The sequence below is a fragment of the Equus caballus genome, chromosome 15 (genome assembly GCF_041296265.1).
Source record: "Equus caballus isolate H_3958 breed thoroughbred chromosome 15, TB-T2T, whole genome shotgun sequence".
Classification (NCBI taxonomy): Eukaryota; Metazoa; Chordata; class Mammalia; order Perissodactyla; family Equidae; genus Equus; species Equus caballus.
This window is the reverse complement of record NC_091698.1, coordinates 25,296,887-25,323,869: the sequence shown is the minus strand read 5'-3', so window position 1 is coordinate 25,323,869 and position 26,983 is coordinate 25,296,887. Positions and strand designations below refer to the sequence as shown.

Genomic DNA, 26,983 nt, shown 5'->3' with positions numbered 1-26,983 from the left:
AGACAAATTAGAATTCCACATCTCCTCTCCTACCTGTAAGGAAGAAAGACTATCCTGTCCTTTCCAGATACTGGACTCAATGACAACAGGCCTGGCAGGAGGAGAGAAGACGTAGGGGACGAAAAAGAAAAACAGGGAGATTAAATGAAATCCTCCTTTCTTAACTGCAAGAATTCTGGCCCTTTCCTTCCCCTTGGCAACCAAAATGCTGGCAGCTAGGTTTATACCCTTCTCTAAGCAAGAGTTTGGGAAATTTGACACACATCCCCCTCCACCAGCTCAGAAAGACCTATGCGTAACTACAGGGAGATTCACCAGTGCAGTGGCTCTACCGGATCCCCCTATTTTGAAGCTCACAGGTTACAAGCCCCACAAGTGTGATGACCTTCCAATCAGCTGGGTAAGCAAGAGGACTACTGTTTCTCATGTTAAACTTCATTTGACTTTTTAAAACTATGGACTTTGATAAAAATTAAAATGAAAAAGACAATGGCAGGTACAGGCGGGATGGAAAGGAAAAGTGAAGAAAGGGTATCTAAGCAGAGGATTTCATCTTTTTTATATACAAGATAAATAATTAAAAACAATTTAAAATAAATCTCCCTCAATCCTAGTAAGAATACATGTCAACAGAGTACCTAGAAAGTAAAAAGTACTCAACCTGTATATCCATTAACATAGATGGCAACTCCACTAAAAATTGTAGATGACGTCCCATCCTTCTGCATAGTAGCATCTGATCGAAACTGTTCCTCCAATTTCTGGACCTTGGCAGCCATATACCCACCCTAGAATTAAAGAAAAGACAAACTAATCACAAAAGCCATATTTTCTTCCTCTCTCTCTTTTTTTTAAAGAAACTTATATTTAAAAAATAAATAATTAAAAGGACCTTACTCTGTGCTAATGACCAAAGTATGATGATGACATGACATAATTATAAACATGAACCATAAGACAAAACAATAATAAAACAGGCAGGTCAAGGGAGATTTTTACTTTTCCCTCTGTCAACTCAATTTTTAATAATTTATCACATTCTTATAAATGCTGAGAGCTACTTTAAAAAAGAAAACGTCAAAAATAAGTTTAATGCTACAAAATATTGTTCTTACTACAAAATCAAGTGAAAGTTAAACCAAAGTTTAAACTAATTAAAAATTTGACAACTGGTTAATCAGCATGTATTTTAGACTGCCTTCCACTATTTTCTGTGGAAGGCAGAAGGAAGCTTAAATTAGTAACTTCAAGTAAAATGAAGTAGTTTGACAAACCAGTACAGTTCTCCATACATGTAGATAAGAATACAACAAATGATTCAGTGGCTATTTTTGGATCTAATCAATCAATTGATAGTAGGACTAATTTTCACTAGATAACATCAAACCTAAAAAGAATATAAAAATGTTATTATTTTTGCTAAAGACCTTTACAAATCTATGAATTCAGGTACAATTTTCTTGAAGATTAAAATACTTAAGCTTAATTGATTTAAGTCTTTAAAATGCTTTAAGTGTCCAGAAGTGGTACAGATTTTTTCCAAAATGGAAACGACTTGTTTTTGATTATTCAAATACTACATGCTCGCTGTCAAAAAAATTTCTTTCAGAAAACATAAGAAAATATAAAGAAGAAAATTTTAATTAGCTACGATCTCATGGTTAACATTTGGGGATCTTATTTTCAAAGTTTCTTTCTATGCCTCAGAGCACAGAGGTTTTACGAAAATACGATCAAACATAATACTCCTTTATAACACAGCCTTTTTGTCAAGGCCATCTTGCCAGTTAAGAAATATAAAGCTAAATAATGTTTGCAGTGTTCCACTATAAAATTTACCGAACCAATCTATTATCATTGGATATCTGTGTTTTCCTGTTTTTCAGTATTATTAGCAATGCTGCAATGAACTTATCATGCAACAAATTTTGTGCACTAGGATATTTACTCAGGATAAAATTTCTGAGAGTAAAGTTTAGGGGTTAAAGTTCAAGCTTTCAATACATTGTGAAAACTCAAAGAGTTGGTGTGTAAAGTAATGTACAATTTAGAAAATGCCTTATACCACATTATAAACTAAAAGAAGAATGAAAAATACCTAGACAGTTCAATATAACTATTTTTATTCTTTTAAAACACACCCATTTTTCCCAGCCATCATTTTCAGCACGCCTTCTCCATCCACCGCGTCTCATGGTGGAGCCTCTGTATTAGGGAGAAAAAAAGATATCAGTTTTATAACATAATGTGCTATTGATTGATATTTTACTTCAATATCAAGAAAAATGAGAAATTAAAATAAATTCACATGTCCACTTCATAAAAGTTAAAAGCAGAATACTAAGAAAACTTTTTCCAAAGCACATCATTCGCCTGCTTCACAAGTGAAATTTGTTCCTAAAAACAGATAAGTATCAAGTTTCAATTATAACTACTTTAAATTTAATTTTTAACGGGAAAGACTTTTATGCATTCCTGACCACCAATCCTAACACCCACTTACATAAAACATCACCAAATCCAACTAACATGCCCTTGCTTACTTAGTATCATTAATTAGTGTTAACAGAACCTAAGAAAACATTTTCCTTTATGAATTGTCCTATCATATGGATCCGTTTTTTTTTTGTGAGGAAGATTGGCCCTGAGCTAACATCTATTGCCAATCTTCCTTTTTGCTTGAGGAAGACTGTCCCTGAGCTAACAACTGTACCAGTGTTCTTCTATTTTCTATGTGGGACACCACCATAGCGTGGCTTGATGAGTGGTGTGTAAGTTCATGCCCAGGATCTAAACCCACAAACCCTAGGCTGCCAAACCAGAGCATGCAAACTAAACCACTACGCCACCAGGCCAGCCCCTATCATACGGTTCTTAAACTCCTCTTTGGTATTACATACTGGACACTTAAGAGTACACTCATAGTGTAATTCATCTATTATGCAAAAAGCCCTAAAAGAAGCCAATTAAAATAATACATTAGAGGACATAGAAAGATTATCACTGATAATAAACTAGTAAATCTGGCACTCTGTTCTCCCTAAGGCAATTCTTGACCAACTACATTATAAAACCACGCAAATGACCACCAAACAACGGCTCATCTCAAGTGTCAGCGGCTTGGTGACTAGCAAGGTACAAAATCACTGAAAGCAGTCACTACATGAAACTCCTTGTAAAGTCAAATTTTTCTAACCCAAAGGGCTGTATCTTGGGACATGACTGCATTATCCTTCACAAAATTAATATGATCTCTACTTAGGTATGTTGCTCCTAGTAACTACACAGGTTAATATCAAATGGTTAGGTTACCATATATCACTGGAGAAGCCTTATACATTTATCCAAGTTAAATCAGCTTTAATACGACTTATTAAGAATTTGTTATTGAATAACACCTTAGAATATGACACTTTATCCACACACATCAGCAGACATCTTCTTTCAAACATTTCTATTCTTGGTATATTGTGGGATTTATAGTTTCTCTTTGCTAACATTTATATTACCAATTTTTACTATCTACTCTTAAATGTGTTAACACACAGTTCTTGACTTCATATAAACTCTGAATCCATATATCTGCTCTTACAAGTAAAGAGTTTGGGAGTCTGGCCATTATATGTTAAGGATACATACTGAGAAAAATTAAATGCAACAACTAATCTACTAAATGAAGGTAAATTAAAGAATAAAATATATTTTTAAAGTTTAATTCATTTGTCCAATTATTTATTTAAGAGCCTCATTTATTTAAGATCTATTGGGTTTCTACTGCAAAAGGCGAATATAAAAATCCTTACTGATGGTTTAATGAGGGTAGCAGACAAGTATGAAACAAAGTTGTAATAAATAAAAAACAAAAAAACAAATTTTAAAGGCTTTTCCCCCATTCCAAAGTAATAAAACTATCGCAGACAAATGTTTAAAACTTTGAAAAGTAAAAAGAATGAAGGACTGAAAATTCTAATTTCATTTCCACTAATTTGACCCACATACAGTAAACTCCTATTGGTCCAGGATTCAAATAACAAGACCAAAAAAGGGAAAAGGAAACAAGTAACATATTTCACTTTACACAGTCAAATTCTACTTTTGAGAAAATCCTGTAACAAACAGTAAACTAGGTAATCTGGACCAACCTTCTAACAAGGAATAGGAAAACTCAACAGAACACTTGTTTTTAAAAAACTGCCTCAAAGCAAGAAGCCCTAGCAAATAATGAAAAATTACTGGGTCAAGATTTACAAGATGATAAAGGAAACCTGCCACCTCACCTCTCTCCCCAAACTGGGAAAGCTTTTCCCTCTAAGGGTATGTCCCTCTGACAGACAGGGCAATGTTTTTGACACAGTGCTAAGGGAACAAACGTTGGAGTTCAAGGGTCTTTCAAGGACACGAATCTCCAAACTTGGGATTAGAACCCTAGGAGTAAGAGTAAACTGCAAGCAGGCAGATCAAACTGCAGAAAATGTATCCTGTCTTAGATTATTTCAATCTCTGAATGTAAATTAAGGTGATCCTACACTGCTAGTGCCCCAAAGCATCTGGTAGAAACAAATGTAAATCCCCTATGGAAGATGATGACAACATCCTAAACTTTACACATTTCTACCAACAGTTTTGCAAATATAATGTCTGGCACACACACAAAAAATAACTAGACACACAAAGAAGTAAGATCACATGAGGGAGAACCAACAGAAGCAACAAAATAAACAGAACTACAGACTCCAAATACTGAATTTCACAGACTTTAAAATAACTATGCTCATTACTATGTTCAAGGAGTTACAAGACAAGTTTCAGAATACTGGTAAAGAACTGGAACATATAAGAAATAACATACAGTAACTCTAGAATTGAAAGATACAATATCAGAAATTAAGCACTTAATACATAGATAAGAGCAAATAAAGAATAGCTGAAAATCAGTCAGAAGAAGATATCCAGACAAAGCACAGTGGCACAAAAGGATGGAGAACAGGGAAGAAGCGGAAGAGATACAGACCATACTTGAGAAGGTCTAACTTTAATAAGCTGGGGGAAAAAGGAGAAAAACAAATTATATTTGAAGAAACAATGACTCCAACATTCTAAAACTGATTAAGGACATCAAGCCACAAATTCAAGAAGCCCGATGAGCCCCAAGCAGGGGAAAAAAACTAAGAAATCTGTATCTAGACATATAATAGTAAAAATTATAGACAGAGAAAAATCTTAAAAGCTGCCATGGGTGGGAAGAACATAGAGATTCCATTCAAAATACTCAAAATAGGAGCAATTAAATAGACAACTCTCTTTTCAACAAATAATAGAGCCAGAAGACAACAGTGTTGAAAAAAATAATTACTTAGAATTCTATATCCAGAGAAAAATTCAGTCAAGAAAGATGAAATAAAGGTATTTGGGGCAAATAAAAACAGAAGCAAATGCCACCAGCAAACCTGCACTAAAGGAAATCTTAAAGGATCTCTCTTGGGTAGAAGAAAACTTCTCTTAGAAGGAAGGTCAAAAATACAGAAAAAAATACATGGCAAGGAAAACAGTAAATATCTGGCTAAATCAATGTTAAATACTGACTGAATAAAACAACAATCTGTTATTGTTGGTAGAATATACAGAATAAATGAATCAAAAGATCATGAATAAAAGACTAGGGGTAAGAGGAAGTTTTTCTAGTCAAGCCTCTGCCACTAATCAAGTGGTCTCTGTTAAATCTCCACCTCTGGGTCTCAATTACTGTATTATCTCAGTCTCCGCCAATAACTGTAAGAGGTTTGGGGAGTTGACTATTAGAGTTCCGTCAAGCAAAATAAAGAGGTAAACTGAGGAACTACCAGAAATTGAGTTTATTCAGGAATAGCAGAGGAACTGCAATTCGGGAAACACACGCTGCAGCAAGCTACAGCGGAGTCTGCTGAGGGTTTGGGGCGGGCTGCATTCACGGGCAAGGGGTGCAAACAGGGGGAAGTCCAGCCACAGTCCCAGCAGTGAGTTCACTGGCTTGAGGATGGGGAGAGATTCTTCGTGGATGTTCACTGGTCAGGAGATAAGTCTTGGTCTTCTGTGTGCTCCACACAAGACACACTGAAGAACTATTTTCAGAAACTAAATATAAAAAATTAAAACTACTATATCCATATAATTTAGCAGCATAATTCAATTTCAGAAATTTGATTATGTAACAATTTTGATGTTCTACATTTGTTTGTTTTATTTATTTAAGCAGACTCCCTTTTCTTCTTCCAGAAAAGATTTAAGGTAACTTGTCCTATCAAATTCATTTAAATTATGTACAGATTAAGATGGCCCATGACAGTGGATTAGGGGTAAAAATCTAACTGTAAATCTGGTCTTTGCTGAATACTAGGAGTGGCAATTTATCAGCCCTGTCACTGCTGGCTGACATCAATTATATAATTCTCTTTTGTCAGACAATAGATGCTAGATAGCCCAGTATACAGCTGTAGATTACATTTCACAGCATAGATAATTATGGCATGTAAGAAATAATTCAGAGCCCATGTACAGAGGACACCACACTAAAGTACCTACAGATCAAAGCTAATGGAATACTATGGTGTGTAAAGTACCATACTATACTAGGTACTATTGAGACAAATGAAATAGAGGCATTTTCGTATTTCTAAAATTTCACAATCTAAAAAGAAATGAGCACCAATCAAGGAAATACTAGCTCCACAAATGAACTTAAGGGAAAGATGTTACACAGGAAGGGGGGGGGGGGGGATAAAAACGAACCCTGAGCATAAAGCAAACTACATGACCCAGATCTATAATGCTGGCAAAGAGCAGCGACAGACCAACCTGGCATGTGGCAAAGCTACCTGACAACCTACACTGTAAGGCCTAATGGAGATTCGGGTGACAGGAAGCAAACAAGGAGGTCTGTCACACTTCTGTTGATATATGTAAATAGCATCAAAGACTGTTTATACTACACTCATTTCAGTCAGACCCACAATCATCTCCTGATACTCAAAACATTATAGAATGAAAATATAAAGAACATACTATATATAATAAATTGTTGTTGAATAAAGAAAATGAATTTATATTGAGATAAGGCACGACAGCAGTAGTAATATGTCCCAAGTGTAGTGTACCCCAATATATTAACATTTCAAACTATACCTTAGCATATTTAATCCTATTTTTTATTTCTCTTATTTTAAAATGTCTTTCCAAAGATTCAGTCAAATTCTGTGCTGTTTAATAGATAGCAATATGATACACTCCTTCCCCCAAAAGCAGTACACAGACAAGATTAGCAAATGATACACACTTTCCATGCTAACAAGAACCACACAACAGGCAGGATTAAGTATAAATCACTTAGAGGGTTCTAAAGACTACTGTGCTTGTTTCCTTTGTAGTGTGAACTCAGCAAGTAGCTAACTAAAACCCTATCCTTGGAAACTGCTGTGCCATGAAGTCAATCAGGGCTTAGGTTTCTGCTAACCAGGAAGGATCTTTGAAATAGCGGCTCTGCCTACGCCTCTGAAGCTACATGCAGGGCAGAAGTTCTCCACTCTAAAAGACTGACTTGCTTCTTCAAGTAGGACTTTCCCTAGAATGGAGGAGGGCAATATGTGAAGGTTACCACAGCTGGAGAGAGACAGCCCTCAGAAATAACACACTTTCTTGTTCTCATCATCTCTGTTGCAAGCAACCTTCTGAATTACAACATGTCCTCTTGACTCACCGTGCTAAGATGACAATGCCCTTTATCAACAAGCCATCCAATTATGAAGCCAGACTTGTAAATAAAAATTGCCTTCTAGGGGCTGGCCCCATGACATAGTGGTTAAGTTCACAGGCTCTACTTCTGTGGCCCAGGATCCACAGGTTTGTATCCCAGGCACAGACCTAGCACCACTCGTCAAGCCATGCTGTGGCGGCATCCCACATAAAGAGAAGAAGATTGGCACAGATGTTAGCTCAGCAACAATCTTCAACATCATCATCAAAAACAAAAAAATTGCCTTCTAGTTTTCAGACGAAACTCTTGCAGACTGGGTTCCCAATCTAGTTCCACAGTGCTTGGCGACCTTGAGGAAAGTGATAAACATTTCTGAAACTATAATGCATAATCTAAAATAATCTACCGATTTCTCCTTATCTAGCAGCATTAAAGCAGAAGCCAATTACTGGATTTTTAAAAATGAGTTTAAAAATGGATAAAGAACGAATTCACATATGCAAAAGTACTCTTATCCCTAGCATTTAAGGTATGCCCTCAATAAACACTAGCTACTATTATGCTAATCTACCCTGCCAGGTCACAGAGTGAAAATCAAATGAGACCACATGTGGAAACCCTTTGAAGATTATAAAGTACACAACACTGTTATTTTAAATAAGCTATCCATGGTGTACAACATAATGGAAAGAGCAATAAGATTTAGTGACACAACATCTGGGCTCTAATCTCAGTTCTCCCACTGCCTAGCTACATGACTTGGGGTGAGTCCAAGAGCCTCACATCCCTTCACCTATAAAACAAAGCTAGACTGAGTAGTACTCAGTAGAATCCCTGTGGGACCATGAACTGGATGCAGGGTGGACGTGGCAGGGTGGAAACAGATTTGGGGAGAAAATAGCAAGCAAGTAATGTTTCACTTGCTAAACCCACTTCCATTTTAACAGCCCTGCTTTTGTAAGTTTTAGATTATTTGGGGTTTGAATAGGATTGCTTTTGGAAAAAAAAAAAAAAGCTCAAACTGAAAAAGACTGAAAACTAAAACTAATGAACTAAAAACTAAATCTAAAGACATTTGGGTCTGTTCTTCTGTACCCAAATGTGACTCTATAAAAGGGGCTGGAAATGTTTCTCTCAATCCTTGAAAGATCCATAAACTAAAGTTACCTGTTAGCCCTCAAGTAATGAAATTATAAAGATCAACCAAATTAGAGGCTGTCAGTGCAGTCACGCCCAGCCCCCAGTGTCAACATATAATAACAGCTGGCCAAGTGAGGCAAGCTGATGGCAAATGGAAGAGCAGCTGTACCTATAATGAGCTCAGGGACCCGAATGTCTATAACGCAGAAGATTGCCTGACTCTTCCATTTTCTTAACAGAGATGTTCAAAATTCTATGAAGAGTCTCACGAAGGACCCGATTATTAAAAAATATATATAAATTACTTATGCATACTTTCTCCTAACTTTATTTCATCTTTTGCTGAACATTTACCAGTTCACTCTGGACTTCTAATGTGCATCTGAAGAGGCTATTCAAATCCCACTAAAAAGAACTTCATTCTGTCTTCTTTATTACGATTATTGGTGGATTTTAATACCTACCCATGGAATGCTAATCACCAGGAACAATGATTTTCTGCAAAAGTGGCATTTCATCTATTTCCCATAGAAATATTAACATTATAAGGTTCTAAACAGTTCACACACTAGCAAAATTCCCACTACATATCCAGAAAATGTCCAAATACATATTCATTAGCATTAATCTGTTGGTTACATATCTGTAACTCTAAAGTATATTCACTATTAAGTAATGAAACTGACTTTGAGTGGCTTTTACTCAGTCTCATTACTCTAGTCATATGTACACATATAGGTTTATGTTATCTTCAATTAACAGTTACTTAAGAACTAGTTGCTGAATAAACTGGAATATATAAATGGATATGCAACGGACGAATAAATGTGCATTTTACAGTAGTATAATAATTCATGAATATGACACAAATGCAAAGACAGCCACGTGAGGCCTCCCAGACTAGGCAAGGCTGACATAAAACAAGTCTATCTTGGGCTCGCCCCCATATTGCTACTCAGTATCTCTCTTCTTCTTCAGGGCCTCTTTGTTCAGTTTAATTAGCTGTCAATTCTCTCTCTGTTAACAATTAAGGAACTGATTAGTAACTGGCTTAAGATGTGATACATCCCAGAGACATGTGTATTTAAAAAGACTTCTCCATGACCATTTAATAGGGGAAAGCACAGTCTTTTCGACAAATGAAGCTGGGAAAACTGGATATCCACATGCAAAAGAATAAAGTTGGACCCTTATCTTACACCATATACAAAAATTAACTCAAAATGAATCAAAGATCTATATGTAATACCTAAACTATAAAACCCTTAGAAGAAAATATAGGAGAAAAGCTCCATGACATTGGATTTAGCAATGATTTCTTGGATACGACATCAAAAGCACAGATAACAGGGGCTGGCCCAGTGGCACAGTGGTTAAGTTCACACATTCCGCTTCAGCAGCTCAGGGTTTGCTAGTTCAGATCCTGGGTGCAGACGCACGCACCGCTTGTCAAGCCATGCTGTGGCAGGCATCCCACATATAAAGTAGAGGAAGATGGACACAGATGTTAGCTCAGGGCCAGTCTTCCTCAGCAAAAAAAAAGAGGAGGATTGGCAGCAGATGTTAGCTCAGGACTAATCTTCCTTAAAAAAAAAAAAAAAGCACAGATAACAAAAGAAAAAATAAAGGCAGCCTTGATAGTCTAGTGGTCAAAGTCTGGCGCTCTCACCACTTCAGCAGCCCTTACAACTAGGATATACAACCAGGGACTGGGGCTTTGGGGAGAAAAACAAAAGAGGAATATTGGCAACAGCTGTTAGCTCAGGGTGAATCCTTCCCTGCAAAAACAAAAAGAAAAGATTCATAGCCAATTGTTAAATACTTTAAAAAAAAAAAAAAAAAAGAAAAAGATAAACTGGACTACTATACCAAAATTTAAAACTGTGTATCAAAACGACATAATCAGCTGAGTAAAAAGGCCATCCACAGAACAGGAGGAAATATTTAAAAATCATCTGATAGGGGCTGGCCCGGTGGCGCAGCGGTTAAGTCCACACTTTTCGCTTCAGTAGCCCGGGGTTCGCCGGTTTGGATCCCAGGTGCAGACATGGCAGTGCTTGGCAGGCCATGCTGTGGTAGGCGTCCCACATATAAAGTAGAGGAAGATGGGTAGGGATGTTAGCTCAGGGCCAGTCTTCCTCAGCAAAAAGAGGAGGATTGGCAGCAGTTAGCTCAGGGCTAATCTTCCTCAAAAGAAAAAAAATCATCTGATAAGGGATTAATGTCTGGAATATATAAAGAACTCCTATGACTTAACAATAAAAAATAAACCAATTAAAAAATAGGCAAAAGAGGGGCCAGCCCTGTGGCCTAGTAGTTAAGTTGGGCACAATCCGCTTTGGTGGCCTGGATTTGGTTCCCAGGCATGGACCTACACCACTTGTTGGCAGCCACAGTGTGGTGGTGACTCACATACAAAAGAGAGGAAGATTGGCACAGATGTTAGGGTGAATCCTCCTCAGCAAAAAAAAAAAAAAAGGCAAAAGACTTTAAATACACATTTCTCTAAAGAGAATATATAAATGGCCGATAAGCACACAAAAATACATTCAACATAACTAATCATTAGTGAAATGCAAATCGAAACCACAATAAGATACCACTCATAACCATTAGGATGGCTACTATCAAAACAACATAAAGTAAATGTTGGCAAGGAAGTGAAGAAATTGGAACCTTGTTGGTGGGAATGTAAAACTGTGCAGTCATTATGGAAAACAGCATGGTGGGTCCTCAAAAAATTTAAAAACAGAACTACCATATGATCCAGCAATTCCACTTTTCAGTATAGGCCCAAAAGAACTGGAAACAGGGTCGTGAAGAGATATTTATAGACCCATGTTCATGGCAGCATTAATCACAACAGCCGACAGGTGAAAGCAACCCAAGTGTCTGCTCATGGATGAATGGATAAAGAAAACATAGTATACACATCCAAATGGAATATTATTCAGCCTTAAAAAGGAAGGAAATTCTGACAAATGCTGTAACCTGGATGAACTTTGAGGACATTATGCTAAGTGAAATAAGCCAGTCACAAAAAAGACAAACTGTATGAATCTCCTTATATGAGGTATCAAGTTGCCAAATTCAGAGATAGAAAGTAGAATGGTGGTTGCCAGAGGCAGGGGGGAGGGGGAATGGGGAGCTATCGTTTAATGGGTGCAGAGTTTCAGTTACACAAGGTGAAAAGCATTCTGGAGATGGATAGTGGTGACAGTTACACAATAATGTAAACATACTAAATGCCACTGAACTCTACATTTAATGGTTAAAATGGTAAGTTTTTTACCACAATTAAAAATTAAATAAGATAAGTTTTCAAAAATAAGCAAAGAAAGTTAAAAAAATAAAAAAGGACTTCTGACACTGGAAACACTCCATAGGCCACTGGGATCACAGAGACTGGCAGGCTACAGGGAAGGATGTAACTAGGATGTTCAGTGGGAGTACAAAGCTGGGAAAGAGGCTATTTTCCAAGAAATCCATACAGCAGTATCTGGGATTTTTTTTCTTGGAGGAGAGGACAGTGGGAGGACGTTTGCAGAATTAATTTACTAGGACCAAGTACTGTCCTGATAAGTGACTAAATGAAGTGCAGGCAGATAGTCACTAAGAAGGTTTGATAAAGCTCCAATGTGCTCTTATTTGTCCTTAAATGGCAAAGCCTTTAACACAAGATAAACAGCTTTTTATGTAACATTTAGATAGAAAAATACAGCTGTTTTGAGATTTCCTTTTGATTCAGCCATAGAGACCATTACTGTCTAAGGCTCTAGTTCTCAGATTGCTCAAGCTATAAGAACACAACAGAGATTCTTGAATTTCACAACGCAGGGAGGTAGACCCTTCTTCTAGACCCATCCCACCAACGAGTCAGGTTCTGACTTTGAAAAGACTCTCACCAAGCTATTAAAAACAAAATTCAGACACCCAAATGAAGGGCATTATGCCCTTGTAACAACTTCCAAGAAGCACAACTACTGGCTCTAGTCTTTACTATATCCTTGCTTTTAGGGATTCTAAACCAAGCTGATAGTTCTCATCCTAAGAAAATACTAATACTACTAATAATAAATCTCATGTATTTAAGATATCTCTGAAAAATATATAAAAATGTCAAATATTTAGATCAGATATCATTCCTAACCTAATAGAACCCTTCTAACACTTTTTACCTGGTTTCCTCACCTTTAGTATACTGAAACATTTTCCAAATACCAATTTTTTCCTGTTGCAATGAAACAATTCCTGTACTATATGATACCATCTCGATCAAACACCAAATAAACACAGAATTCAAAGAACTTTAATTAGCCAAATAACAGTGGCTACAATATACACAGCACTCTCTAAACAACAAATTATAGGTTTAGGTACATAAGCCCTTTCTAGAAGTGAGTCTGATCTTTCCATCTTTTCTTGAGACATTCTCTATTATCCTCCCAGTTCGTGGCTTGTGTTTATACACTGCTTTGTCATGCTGCCAGTAGTCAGGCTTGCTAGGAGTTCCTTTCCAAAAATAGTTTTTCCTTGTCTACTTATAAAAGTAGTACACTTTTATTGCAGAAAATGGGAAAATGCAAGAAACAGAAAAAGGGAGGGGAAAATTACCCATATTCTCACCATTTTTTATTTTTTTTAAAGATTTTATTTTTCCTTTTTCTCCCCCAAGCCCCCTGGTACATAGTTGTACACTTTTAGTTGTGGGTCCTTCTAGTTGTGCTATGTGGGATGCCGCCTCAGCATGGCCTGATGAGCGGTGCCATGTCCGCAGCCAGGATCTGAACCGGCGAAACCTGGGGCTGCTGCAGCAGAGCGCATGAACTTAACCACTTGACAATGAGGCCGGCCCCTCACCATTTTTTAGAAAGTTCACCTGTTGACTGCACTTTGTATTTCCTTCCTTTCAGTAAGTCACTTAATGATGGGGATACATTCTGAGAAATGCATCATTAAGTGATTTTGTTGCTGTGCGAACATCATAGAGTGTCCTTACACAAACCAGGTATTATACGCTATTACACACCTAGGCTGTATGGTAACAATCTTACAGGACACTGTCGTATATGCAGTCCCTTGTTGACCAAAACATCGTTATGTGGCACATGACCGTATTCCTTAAATTTTCAACACTTAAATTCTTTAAATTTAAAAACACCACTAGTAATATCTTACATTTCCGTAGTGCCTTTATTTTTCAAAGGGGTCTTTACATCTACTGTGTATCTTCACAATACATCTATGGAGCAGGCAGGCCAAACGTGGCTATATACTAAAGAATTAACCTTACTAAAAAGAGAGGTCTAGCCTTTGCCCTTGGTTTCTGGGAAGCGATCTCTAAGCCCCCAGAATGTTCTACCTGGTAAAAGCTCTTGGTGTACCTACTAGAATCCTCTACCTATGAGCCACTCCACATAGTCTAACAATGTGATTTATGGTAGAGGCCTTGGGCCATGCACTATCAACCTCCGGAGGGGTTGGAGACCCATGTGGGCAGTCAACCATATTTATATGACCAAACTCCAGTAAAAACTCTGGATACTAAGGCTTGGGTGAGCTTCCCCAGTTGGCATTACTTTGTATTGTCACTCTTTATTGCCAGAAGTTAGCGCAGTCCCAGACTCCAGCAGGAGAGGACAACTGGAAATTCCACACACAGAACTCTCCTGTGTGCCCCATACACCTTTTCCCCTGGCTGGTTTTAATCTGTATCCTTTCACTGGAATAAATCTTAACTATGAGTACAATGGGAGTTTCAAGAGTTCTGGGTCCTTCTAGTGAATTACTGAACTTGAGGGTGGTCTTGGGGATCCCCAAACTTGCAGTTGGTGTCAGAAGTAAGAGTGGTCTTTGAAGTCCCAAACTCTGGAGTATTTTGCCCTCCAGAATTCATTCTCCCTTTCTTTCTTCTAGTTACAGAACACCTCTCCCACCCCTCTTAGTGGGGAGCAGAGCTGCCCACTAGAAAATATATTTCCGAGGCTCCTTTAAAATCGGGAGTGGCCATGTGACTAAGTTCTGGCCAATGGAATGTGAGCAGAGTAATGTCTACAAAAATCTGTGCCATATTCTTAAAGGAAGCTGTTTACTTCTTTTTCTGGAATGCAACTGTGAGGTAACTTGGCTCACCCATAAGGAGGAGGACAATACCCAAGGGATGGCTAAGAAAACCGAAGGAACCTGGGACCCTGAATAAGCTAAAAAAGAAAAAAAACGAAAGAAGTCACTCGCCCACGGTGAACTGCCCACCTACTATTACAGGAGAGAGAAAAACTTCATTATTGTTTGCATCATTGTGTTTTGAAGTCTCCGTTACAGCAGCTTAGCCTGTACCCTAGCAAACGTAAGTACATTTCAGCATTTTAACACCATGATTTAGAGCCAATATTTAAACAAACTACAGAAATATAAAAAGAGAGACAAACAAGAAGATGTATAAGAAAAATATCTGAATATATTAAAGCCGAAAATGTGTAACAAATATTTGCAATGTCCCAATTCGAGGTTGATTTTATTAAAAGTTTCTATCCCAAACAATTCACTATAATAAAATTTTCTCTCTCTTATCTTCTTGGTTATTCATAACAAAAATATAAAAAGATGACTGATTTAACAAATCAGTCATTTGAATATAAGCTGAAGGAGGCATTCTAAACGAATTACTAATAATTTTCTTCCCTGTAATTACAAATTTCCATAGAAGGGAGAGAAAAGAAATGAAAACACTGTTTTAATAAAGTAAAAGAACCACCTTCTCTGGGTTTCCGGAGTGCAGTGAAATTAACTGGTTTCCAAACACCTTCACCTCCTCCTGACTTCCTGAACTCCAAACTACATGGGCCAACAGCTTATTAAACATCTCCGCTAGGAAGTTCCACACAAATCTCAGCGTCTGCATGTCCAAAAGGGATCAAGCTACAAAGGAAAATAAAAGAACGTTCTGGAGGTGATAGAAGAAGGAATAAAAAGCCAGTGATCTTCAGTAAGGAGAAGTGGCATATTCTCACAGGAAAGCCAAATGATTATCTGTAGAAAAGTTCAAGGTGGCAGTAAATCAAGGAGTCCAAAAGCCAAACAAAAGTTTATAACAGGGACAGAACTTAGCTGGAGAATAAAGGAGGAATATCAAAGAAAAGTAGATTGTACCTTGAGCTGTGGTTCTCATACTTGAGCATGCATCCAAATCACTTGGAGGGCCTGTTAAAACAGACTGCTGGGCCCCAACTCCAAAGTTTCTCATTCAGGAGGTCTGGAGTGGGGCTGGGAATCTGCATTTCTAAAAAGGTCCCAGGTAATGCTGACGTAGTGGGTCTGAGCACATACTCTTAGAATGACTGATTTTGCCTGTAGTGTATCTAGAGTGATAACTGAGAACAGAAACAAGTACAGAGAAGTTCAGAGGTAATGAGACTATGCTGAGTAGAAAGAATGTTGCTACAACATGCACTAAGTAGAAAGAATTTCACAACATGAGTACAGCAGTCCCCCTTATCTGAGGGGGACACATTCCAAGACCCCCAGTGGATGCCTGAAATGGCGAATAGTATTGAACCCTATATATACACTATTATTTCCTATACATACATACCTATGATAAAGTTTAATTTATAAATTAGGTAGAGTAACAGATTAACAAAAATAATAAAATAGAACAATTATAACAATATACTATAATAAAAGTTACCACAGATCTTAACAACCTCAGCATACGATTTTTTTTCCTTTCCTTATTAAGTCAAGAACTTTCACCTTTTCACTTAAAGAAAGCAATTTACAGCTTCTTTGCGGCATAGCTGAATTGCTGGCATCTCTACTCTTGCCCTTCTGAGGAGCCATTATTAAGTAAAATGAGGGTTACCTGAACACAAGCACTGTGATACAGTTGATCTGATAACCAGACGGCTACTAAGCAACTAATGGGCAAGTAGTGTATACAGCGTGGATACAGTGGACAAAGGGATGATTCACGTCCCGGGTGGGACAGAAAGAGATTTCCTTGTGCTACTCAGAATGGCTCACCACTTAAAAATTATGAATTATTTCTGGAATTTTCCATTTAATATTTTCAGACTGCTGTTGACCACAGGTAACTGAAACCATGGGAAGCAAAATCACAAATAAGGGGGGACTACTGTAAATGCAACTCACTAGTTGAAGGTCTTGATTAAATTACAGGTAATAAGATCTCTCCTGTCCTGTACCTCCCACTCTGTCTCCCCCAAGATTCCAGGTCTGATTCAGTAGTTTACTCCATATTCACTGAACATTTACTATAATTCGTAGCTTTCAAGGTGAGTAAAGTAAGTATAAACCATAAACCAAAATTATCTATTAAATAACAAAGATTTGCATAAAACTACATACAAGAGCCTATATTAGAGGCACTGACAAAAAGCAATAAATGCAGAAAAAACAGCAGTAAATCTCATGTTGGAAAGAGACCCAAGAAGGCTCCAATGAAGAGGCAGGTCTGAGCTGAGAACAATGGGTCAGATTTTAACGGCAGGACGAGGTGAGGGGAGGATTTCAGGAAGGAATTCATGAGCAAAAACAAAGAAAAAAGAAAGCTGTTTAGGCCACATTCTGACACTGACTCACGGACAGAGGCAGGGACAGATGAACTAATTAGGTAGCTGAGCAAATACAACAAAAGACCCTGATTATCACACTGAGAAATTTGAACCCTACTTTGTAAAAGTTCGGAAAGGAAGCATAAATTTGCATATGTAAATGACGGGGGCTGAGGATGGCTGCACACAGACAGGGAAAGGTTCCAGCTCCTGAGCCTAACCTCCACCAAGATCTACAAATCTGTCTTAGCAGAAGCCCTGATCTTGTGCATTCTATCCACACACGGCACTGCATCTGCAAACTCACAGGGTAAACTGGCATATATTACGACATACAACTAAAAACAAATTCCTCTGAGTAAGTACAATTCAAAAATACGGTTTTCTCTCAAATCCTTATGTTAAGCATAACTCCAAGTGAAAATAAAGGGAGGAGAATGTTTAAGAAATTGCCACTACTTTTATCTTCTTGGCTTTTTTCCCCTTGCTTCATGCCAAGAATTTCCTATCATATAATAAAAATAACACCAACAACAAAAACCCTACTACTTTTTAAGATGATATGACATTCTAAGGAGATGCCATATTCTTCAAAAGACACCAGAAGTCTTTTTCAATGTAACTGTTTATTTAGCACTCTATACCTTAAGTAATAGATTCTATTTCTGGGAAACATTCAATGAGTTCCAAGAGAATATAACATAACCTTTAAGTGACAATCAGAAATAAGATTTTCTATTGAACATAAACAATACACAAAAGAACACTATTAACCTTCAACATCATAAACTTGAACAGCTTAACTTCAGCTGGAGAGCTAAAATTCAAAATGCAATTAAGTTACTAAAACATTTTACAACTCTAATAACAAATACATTATAAACACCTCCACCTCACTAACAAAAATCTCACTTCAGAGGTGCAGATTTCCTTTCACTTAACAGTAGTAATAACCTAAGTCTAAAATTATCAATTCAAAAGAAATACCAAAAATCAAACTTTTTACAGCCAAAATTATCGAGCTTTTAAAATATCAAAAAGTATGTCATTTATAACCCTACCTACAACACAATTTAAGTAAATAAAATATTTGACTCAAATGAACATCAACCCAGGTTTTAAATATTCTATTGATAAAATGTTGTAATTTTCAACAGAAGGCAATCATTCTCCATACATAAATATATTCAAATGCAATCTATTACACTTTTTAGTATAACGGAGATCACTGGACTACCACGATACAGATGTGTTCTAGTTTCAACTGCCACAATTGGGCAAGTGTCTGTTCTCACTTCTGCTACTGTTGTATAACAAAGAATCTTGTTGGCCTTTGTCCTTGGTTCCGGAGAAGAAGACTCAACCCTTGGAATTTCACAACTGATGAGTTCTTTTCGATCCATGGTGGGTTCCCTAAGACCACATCTTTTAAATTAACAGGTGACTCCCACTGGAGGATGGGCCTGGCCACACTGGAAAGGCCAACCACGTGAATAGAGGGTTGGGACTTTGAGCCACATTTGATATCAGCCTGTCCTCCTGGAAGATGAGGGTGGCTGAAGACCGAATTCAACCATGTGGCCAATGATTCAATCAATCATGGCAATGTAATAAAATTCCAATAAAAACTCTGCATGCTGAGGCTTGCGTGAGCTTCCCTGGTTGGTAATCACACTTTGTTGGGGCAGGAGGATGACATGTCCTGAGGACATGGAAGCTTCATGTCTGGGACCCTCCCAGACCTCTCTCCAGGTATCTCTTCTTTTGGCTGGTCTTGATTTGCATCCTTTACAATAAAACTGTAATTGCTAATATAGCACTTTCCTGAATTCTGTGACTCATTCTAGCAAACTACCACATCTAAGGGGGTAGTGGGAACTCCCAAATTTGTAGCCAGTTGGTGAGGAGTGCAGGTGGCCTGGAAGGCCTGGAGCTCGCAGCTGGTATCTGAAGTGAGGGGAATTTTGTGGACTGTGCCCTCACCTATGACGTCTGCCCTCACTCTGCGTAGTTAGTGCCAGAATCACAGTGCAGCTGTAAAACACCATCTACTGTCCTACCTCTCTTCTAGGGACTCTTACGGGAATTGAACGAGAAAAAGTCAAGTGAAAGCACTTTTTTTATGGAAACTGAACGAGAAAAAGTCAAGTGAAAGCACTTTTTAAGGCATAAAGCATTACAAAAAGTAAAGGACTTTTTCGGTTATGCTGTCAAAAATATAAAGAAGAAACTGTTAAGATATTTTTAAAATTCAGGATCGTCCAGCTTAAATTTTTTAAAAGGCTGAAAATAGTCAATAATAAGTCATCAAGAAATAGAGCCTATAAAATTCAGAACTCTGATGAAAAGCATTTTAAAAAGCAAGGAATCTAAATCATAATTTCAATTACATAATTAAGACTAGTGCCTAAATCACAAGTAGTAAGTAGTAATCTCAAGTGTAGAAATGATGGAGTTTAGAAAACAGAAGATTCAGCTATTATTTTCTGACTAGACCTACAAAGAGCTCATCTGAGCCTTGGTTACCATCAGGAATGATTGATGCCAATAAGCAACATTTTGGTTACTCTGATACTAGGTTCAAGTAAAATAACTATCCACATCATAACCAACTTTTTTGGCCTATCCCTACCTTACCTTTTAAATCAAGCATAAAGCCACAAGGCCAGAGTAGTCCTCAAAAGATTTCTCAAACCATCCTATGTACAGATAGCGGCTACCTGCCTATATGAGAAAGCATAATTTCTAATTGCATTACAGAGGACAAGAATTTTTTCTATAACTTTAAAGCCAATGATTTTTTAAAAACCCTCAAAATTTTAAATCGCAAATTTACAAGAATATATCCTTCAATTCTCTACCCTCGAGAACATAAGATACTAAAAGCATACATTGGTCTTTCCCTGGGTGACGAAGGGGGTTAGTGTAGGAAGAAAATATGGCCTTCCAGTCCAAAAGAAATCCCCAGGTTCTAGTCCTATTTCTCTTCTTCATCAGTCAATTGACTCTCTGGTCTCAATTTCTTCCAAGAAAATATAAAGGCATGGCCTGTTCAATCTATACGATTCACTCTAGCACTGGCACTCTGAATCTGAAGTGTTGAGAAATCAACAACTCATAATTTAGACATTCTTCAAGTTTTAAAAGTCTCAGAAGTACATGTCAAAACACCAATGTGTTCCTCCTCACTTATTACTTACAAAGATTTGCTCCACCATCATTAATCTATCATGAATTTTTAAGTATTTACTTCCTGCCTTAAACTTCTTTTAGCCTTAAGCCAATTTAAAGACATTCATGTTTTCTTGAATCTGATGCACCACATCTATTATATGCAAAACCGTTTCAAACTATTTACAAAGCTGACCTACCATGACACACATGATGTTTGACTTATTTTTAATAAGTTTTAATAAGAATGAGAAAAAAAATAAATGATTTTGCATTATCATCAGCCTGTTAAAATGTTTCACGCCTAGAGACTATACAGGCATTTAAGTGCAGTAGTAGTTAAATCCAAAAAAAACTTAGCCACCATCGATGATGAAACTGTCAGTAGTTAAGAGGAACACATACAAATAACATGATAAAACATAACGGCAAGTTTCCAAACAGAAACTCTGTTTTTACGCACGTAGCAAAGTGGTTATGACCTTGGGTGATGGAATCAGATGGAAGGAGAGTGAAATGCTGGCTCCGCTCTTACACGTGTGACCTGCCCAAGTAACATCATCTCTCTAAGTCTGTGTCTTTATAACTGTGCCTACCTGATACGGTAGTTGTAAATATTAAATGAGACACTGCCTTAACAAAGAGCCTGACACACAGTAAGTATTCAATAATTTAGCAATTCTTATTAAATTTCGGAACAAATGTACACAGTGAACAAGTATTTTGATTTTTTTCCTTTAAGTTTAAGGCCCAAAGTTTAGGATCCCATTGGTTAAAGTTCAGATTGAGAAATAAAACAAAACATAATGTTCCTACAGAGAGGCATTTTACTAAAGATAAGTGGACTAAGTAAAAATAACTGGTTATCACGCAAGTGCAGTGACCAGAGGCAGAATCTTAGCTTCTAAGAATAATTCAAATTGCATTAGCTCAAAGTATCTATTATTACAAAGCGATTGTTTGTCCCCATCAATTCTCTCCTATTTCTGTAAATGCTAAAGAAAAAGCAAAACCACACTATCAAAAGAAGAACAGAAAGAAAAAAGAAGGCATGAAATACAGCTCAGTTACTATAAGCTCTAATTAAGAACCAAATACAATTTGGGGGGAAAACAGATAATAAAAGCAGGCAGAAATTGAACACACTAAAAATGATAAAACATCTCTCCTTTTCCAAATACTACAAGACTCATACTTCAACTGGGTATTCAAGGATTTTCCTGTCTTCAGCTTACAGCAACTCCTTTCATCATCACAATCACATCTCCAGCTGAACTTCAAAGAGAAATATATAAAAGCCACTCCGCTGGGTGGCTGTTGAGATAATCACTCTTAGCATCTTCTACAGACTCTAAGAATAAAAAAGCTGACTTACACGTTAAGACCAAATACCGGTCACCATTCTCAGCAGTTTATTTTTTAATCCATTCTAGACATCCACAAAAATCTATTTATTTTAAAAAAGAGTTCCACAAACATAACTTTGGTAGTCAAAAAAATTCAGCAAAGTAATAAACATAAAATTCAATGATCCCACCTTTATCTCATGCAAAAACACAAAATCCTAAGTGAATACTCCAAGCTAATGTCAAATATTGCTTTTAAAAACTATAAAATAACCCTGTTCTAAGCACTTTACATATATTCACTCAATTATTATTCACCATAATCCTACGGGGTATTATTATTGTCACCATCTTACAGATGAGCAAACCAAGGAACCACAAGTATTAACTTGCCCAAGGCCACACAACCACTAAATGGTAGGAGCCCGGATCCTGACTCAGGCTGTCTAACTCCAGAGCCAATGCTGAAATCAACTACACCATTAATCATTCAACAAGTTTTATTGAGAGCGTCCTCTGTGCCAGGCATAGCTCTAGTACTGGGGATAGAGCTGTCAACAAGTCAGACACAGCCTCTGCCCTATGGTCGGGGAAAGGCCTGGGAGCAAACAAGGCTAATGGGGGAAACTGACAAATAAGGGAAGAGTGTATCCTCGCCTAGTAGTAAATGTCATGGAGAAAAATAAAGCAAAATGAAAGAACCACAAGTGACAGAGGGAGGGGCTGGCTTCCACTTTAGGGGTCAGAGAAGCCCTCTCTGAGGTGATGACATTTGAGCAGCAAACAGAACATGCAAAGGCAAGATAACCACAGGAGGAAGGGGGGGCCCACCTAAAGGGATAGCAAGTACAACATCCCTATGGTAGGAACAATTTCATTTGTTCAAGAAATGACAAAAGGAGCATGGGACTGGGGCAGAGCCATGAGGAGTCATGTGGTAAAAGGTGAAGTCAGAATTGACAGCTGTCAAATCATGTCATGCTCTGATGGGCTGGGGTAAGGAGTCCTAGGGGCAGGAAGCTTTTGGAGGATTTTGAGCAAGAGAGTGGTAATATGCCTTGTCTTTAACAAGACTGCTGTGATTGTTATGTGGGGATCAGACAGGAAGAGAGCAAGAGATACCAGGTAGAGCACCGTTACAACAGTCTAAGAGTTGGAACTTAGACTAGGACTGATGCACTGTTTACAAGTAGATGAGATACTAAAAGAAGAGCATGCAACCTAATTGTCTCTAAAAAAGTCTTTTTTCATATTTCTCCTTCCCTCATCCCCTATTCCTAACTTGACTTTAAAAAAAAATTAGAGATTTTTTTTATATCCATGTTAATGCTTCAGTTGGTTATTATTGAATTATTATTATTATTCAGTTGGTTCCTATTAAAGGGAAAACAGATTAAAAGGTATTTCCTTCATTTAAATGTTCTGTTTAATATACTCTATGATTTATAAAATGCCACATACACTCGTACATTCTTGAGAAGTAGAAAGAGCTTTACTACTCTTTAGTTTAGGGCTCACTCATTTATTTAGAGACAAGAAGAGGTACCCATCACCTCTTCTGATTAGCTAGCTTCTCATGCTTTGTCTTCAGTACATCCTGGCTCATTCTAGATTGTGAATTGTGAATACAAAGAGAATATTATTTACTGAGCACCGCTGTGCACCAGGGACTCACTCGATTCTTTACATTTAAGAACTCATTTAATCCTCAGCTACCCAAGGTAGGAAATGACGTCTTCATTCTACAAATGATGAAAACAATCAGAGACATTACTTAAAATTGTCCAAGGCCACACAGCTAACAATGGGCAGAGCCAGAATTTAAATTTACATCTAACTCCAAAGTTCTTGTCTTTCTCCTACAGCAGCAAAGAAAAAAGTATCAAATATATATTATACGCAGTCTTCCTAACCTATTATTAATGACCAGCTTGTTGCTTTCTTTTCTTTCCTTTCTCTTACGCAGAATTTGAATTTTGAGGCTGGGAGTGGGAAAAATGGAGTCATCTTACATCAACAAACACATTATTTTGAAAAATTACTTTCTACTTGAGATTTCATAAAAATTAATCCCAAAGGAGTGATTACCACCTCTATAGAAGAAAAATCTTAAATATGCATTGTTCACTATAAAATAGGAGTAAAGTTCTATAACAAAAGGAGGTCGGTACAGTCTCTGCCCTCAAGAGACCTACAAGATAAGTCAGGAAAGAGAGAATATGGGTAAAAAGATGATTGATAACACATGAAAACTGGCAAATAAACAGCCTACGAATTGAATGGAGGAGATATTCGCAGTCCTGAGAAGGACTCCTGGAAGAGGGACTTTAGGAGAGCTTCGAAGAGGCCAGGGCAGAAAAGAGAGGGAGGGAAAGACATGCCAGCAGCACTAGCACTGGCTAAGACGAGACTGAGCAGAGATGGGAAAGCAGAGAGCAGAAGTTTGGAAAGCAGGCAGACGGCAGCCCCCCAGCACGGGTTACTGCGCTCTCCGCAGGAAGAAGCCAGGCTCCGGCGCGTCCTCCCCGACCTAGAGAGGAAAGGGCTAACTCTCGAAGACTGCGGTGGAGACGCCGGACTCCAGGCACACACCAAGAACTAAGAATTGTTACGCGAAGTACATCAAGTCCTTAGCAGTCAGTTACAAGTCCTTTTAAGGTATACGCTAGTCTACACTATCTTCACCTAAACGACATCATTTCCACTCTGTACATGACCCGAGAAAACGTGGAAGACAGAAACAGGACTTACACCAGCTGCAACAAAGGGGAGTGAGTTAAGATATATTAAAGTATTTCTTTACAAACGGGGTTTAGGTAGTAAGAGCAGTGAAATAGATAAGGAAATGCCCCTTTGCGCCTACACAGGAGCTGAATCATTTTAACAGTGAGTAAAGTGTGAAAGGGGCACCTGTAAGGACAGCTGGGGAAAGGTGCCCTGCACATTAAGGCAACAGATGAGTGACCAGGAAAATAAGTGAATGAAAATCGCCTTCAGATACTCCTCCCCACGCCGGGCCCGGGGAGTGGGGACATCGCGGCGGGAAGCGGGCGGAGACCACCAGCGCTCAGCCGGGCCGACAGCCCGCAGCGCCCGAGGCAGCGCCGGCCGAACGCGCGCGGGAATGAATGGCCCCGGGCCGAATGGCCGGCGAGGCGCAGCGCAGGAGGAACGAGCTGGCGGAGGCCGGCGGGCGCGGGGAGCGCGGAGGAAAGGGCCGCGGGCGCGAGGTCGGCCCGCGCCTCGGAGTGCGGGCGGCGGGGGCGGCGGCGCCATGGCGGAGGGGGAAAGGGAGGTCACGCGTTACATAACCCGGCAGCTGCCGCGCTCGGGGCGCCGCGGGCCGCCCACGCCGCGAGAGGACGGCCCGCGGGGACCGGGCCGGCGCGCCCTCCCCCGCCCCGCTCAGGCCGCCCGCGCTCCGGCCGCCGCCGGGCGGGTCTGCGGCGCCTCGGCAGACGCGTGTCCGGTCCCGCCCCTCCCCCACTCCCGCCGCCGGCCCGGGGGTCGCTCACCTTCCGCGTTGCCCCAGACCACCATGCCCGGGCACGGCGGCCTCCTCCGGCCTCACGGGCCCCGGCGCCGCCACCGTCGCTGCACAGCGCCCTCGCCGGGGGCCCAGGAGGACAGCCGGGGGAAGAAGCCGCACCGCCGTGCCGCGCCGCGGTCCACGCTCGCCCCACGCTCACGGCGGCCGGCCCTGCGCGCGCCGCGCTCTCCTGCCCCTCCCCCCTCGGCGGGCGCGCGCGCCGCCGCTCCGCCCCGCCCCCTCCGGCGGGCGCGCGCTCCCTGGCCCCTCCCCCGCGCCTCCCCGCCCGCATTGGCCTGCTCTGCGCGCGCGGCTCGGAGCGGCCGTCCCCGCCCCGGCTCGCACTCACCCCGCGCGGCGCAACCGCTCCGCTCGCGCCCTGCCCGGGCGACCCCGAACGACAGGCGCGGCGCCTCAGAGCTCCGCGCCTGCTGGCCCGCCCCTCCCCGGCCACGCCCTCCTCTCTGCCACCGCCCGCAGCGGGCCGCGCCTCCGCGGCACGTGACCGTCTCGCTCGCGGGGGCGACGAGGAGCGCGGCGCGGGCCCGCCTTCTGCAGCGCGCGGATCGCCCGCAACCCCACGACCTGCCAGGCTCCCGCTCGGCTCCTGGCGCCTTGGTCGCTGCCTCGGACCGAGCGCTGCCCTCGCTTCAGCTAGTCCCCGCCGCCCCCGCCTCGCCCCGGTCTGGATACCCCAGTCCGGGAGGACACAAGTGCAAAGACTGACCATGCTTGAAACCTGGTACTGTCTGAAGATGCGTAAAACACACGGGTCCCTGTCCAAGCGATTGATTGACAGTGACATCTAGTGGAGAAAGAGACACACAGGAACTGACAATTTCCTATGTCAAAGAGCAACCGAGAATCATGGCCCACGTAGGTTAGTGGGAATGAACACTGCATCATGGGTTCAAGGGATTCATTGCCAGCTCCCGCAGGGGCACAGACACCATTCATTCCCCATCCTATGAGTGCCCACCCTGGATTGCACCTGGATATTCGTAAACCCACGGCAGGTATCCCGGCCCACTTGCAGCTCTGGGGTTACACGCGAAAGCAATTTCCTACTAATGTAAAAAAAATATCGTGTATTATGTATGCTTAAATACAATTTTAATTGAGGGCCTTCCGGCAAAAGACAATTGTTCCGTAAGGACCATTTTCCCCCTCTTGGAAGTGTTGGTTTGCCAAGAGATCCCGGAGATAGAGACTATTAATAGTCTTTATCGTTGTAATGCACAAACATGAAGCGAACCTCCGTGCATCGCCTGCACACTTTTTTCCTTATTCCCTTACTTAAGGTACTTGAAGAGTTTGCAAGTACAGTACTTAGGAAACAATCGGTACTCTCTTGAAAACTGATTTTGTAGAGCTGGGACTTGTTTACTGGTAATTCAGAGACTATTCCAATGACGTTTCTTTTTTCGAGCCCTTTCATTTTTGCCATTTTATAGACTTTTATAAATGCACTTCAACATCGGTATTCTTGTCTCTCAGC

At 39.8% G+C, this 26,983-nt stretch overlaps 1 protein-coding gene across 13 annotated transcripts in view; it reads right to left on the bottom strand.

Moving 5' to 3' along the window:
* The window catches only part of REV1 (REV1 DNA directed polymerase), a 92,303-nt gene extending 66,067 nt beyond the window's left edge, over window positions 1-26,236 (bottom strand). For 2 of the 13 annotated variants that reach the window (XM_023618562.2, XM_070236090.1), the window contains exons 1-5: window positions 25,472-25,664; window positions 16,016-16,236; window positions 15,621-15,784; window positions 2,142-2,205; window positions 662-788 (exon numbers count right to left, since the gene is read on the bottom strand). In XM_023618562.2, coding sequence (XP_023474330.1) covers window positions 662-788; window positions 2,142-2,195 — 181 coding nt within the window. In that variant the 5' untranslated portion in view covers window positions 2,196-2,205; window positions 15,621-15,784; window positions 16,016-16,236; window positions 25,472-25,664. Of the gene's footprint in view, window positions 1-33; window positions 92-661; window positions 789-2,141; window positions 2,206-15,620; window positions 15,785-16,015; window positions 16,237-25,471; window positions 25,695-25,834 lie in introns of those variants that run through there. The other 11 variants (XM_023618563.2, XM_070236089.1, XM_023618561.2 and 8 more) reach the window with 7 other exon arrangements.
* Between the last annotated feature and the right edge of the window lie 747 nt (window positions 26,237-26,983).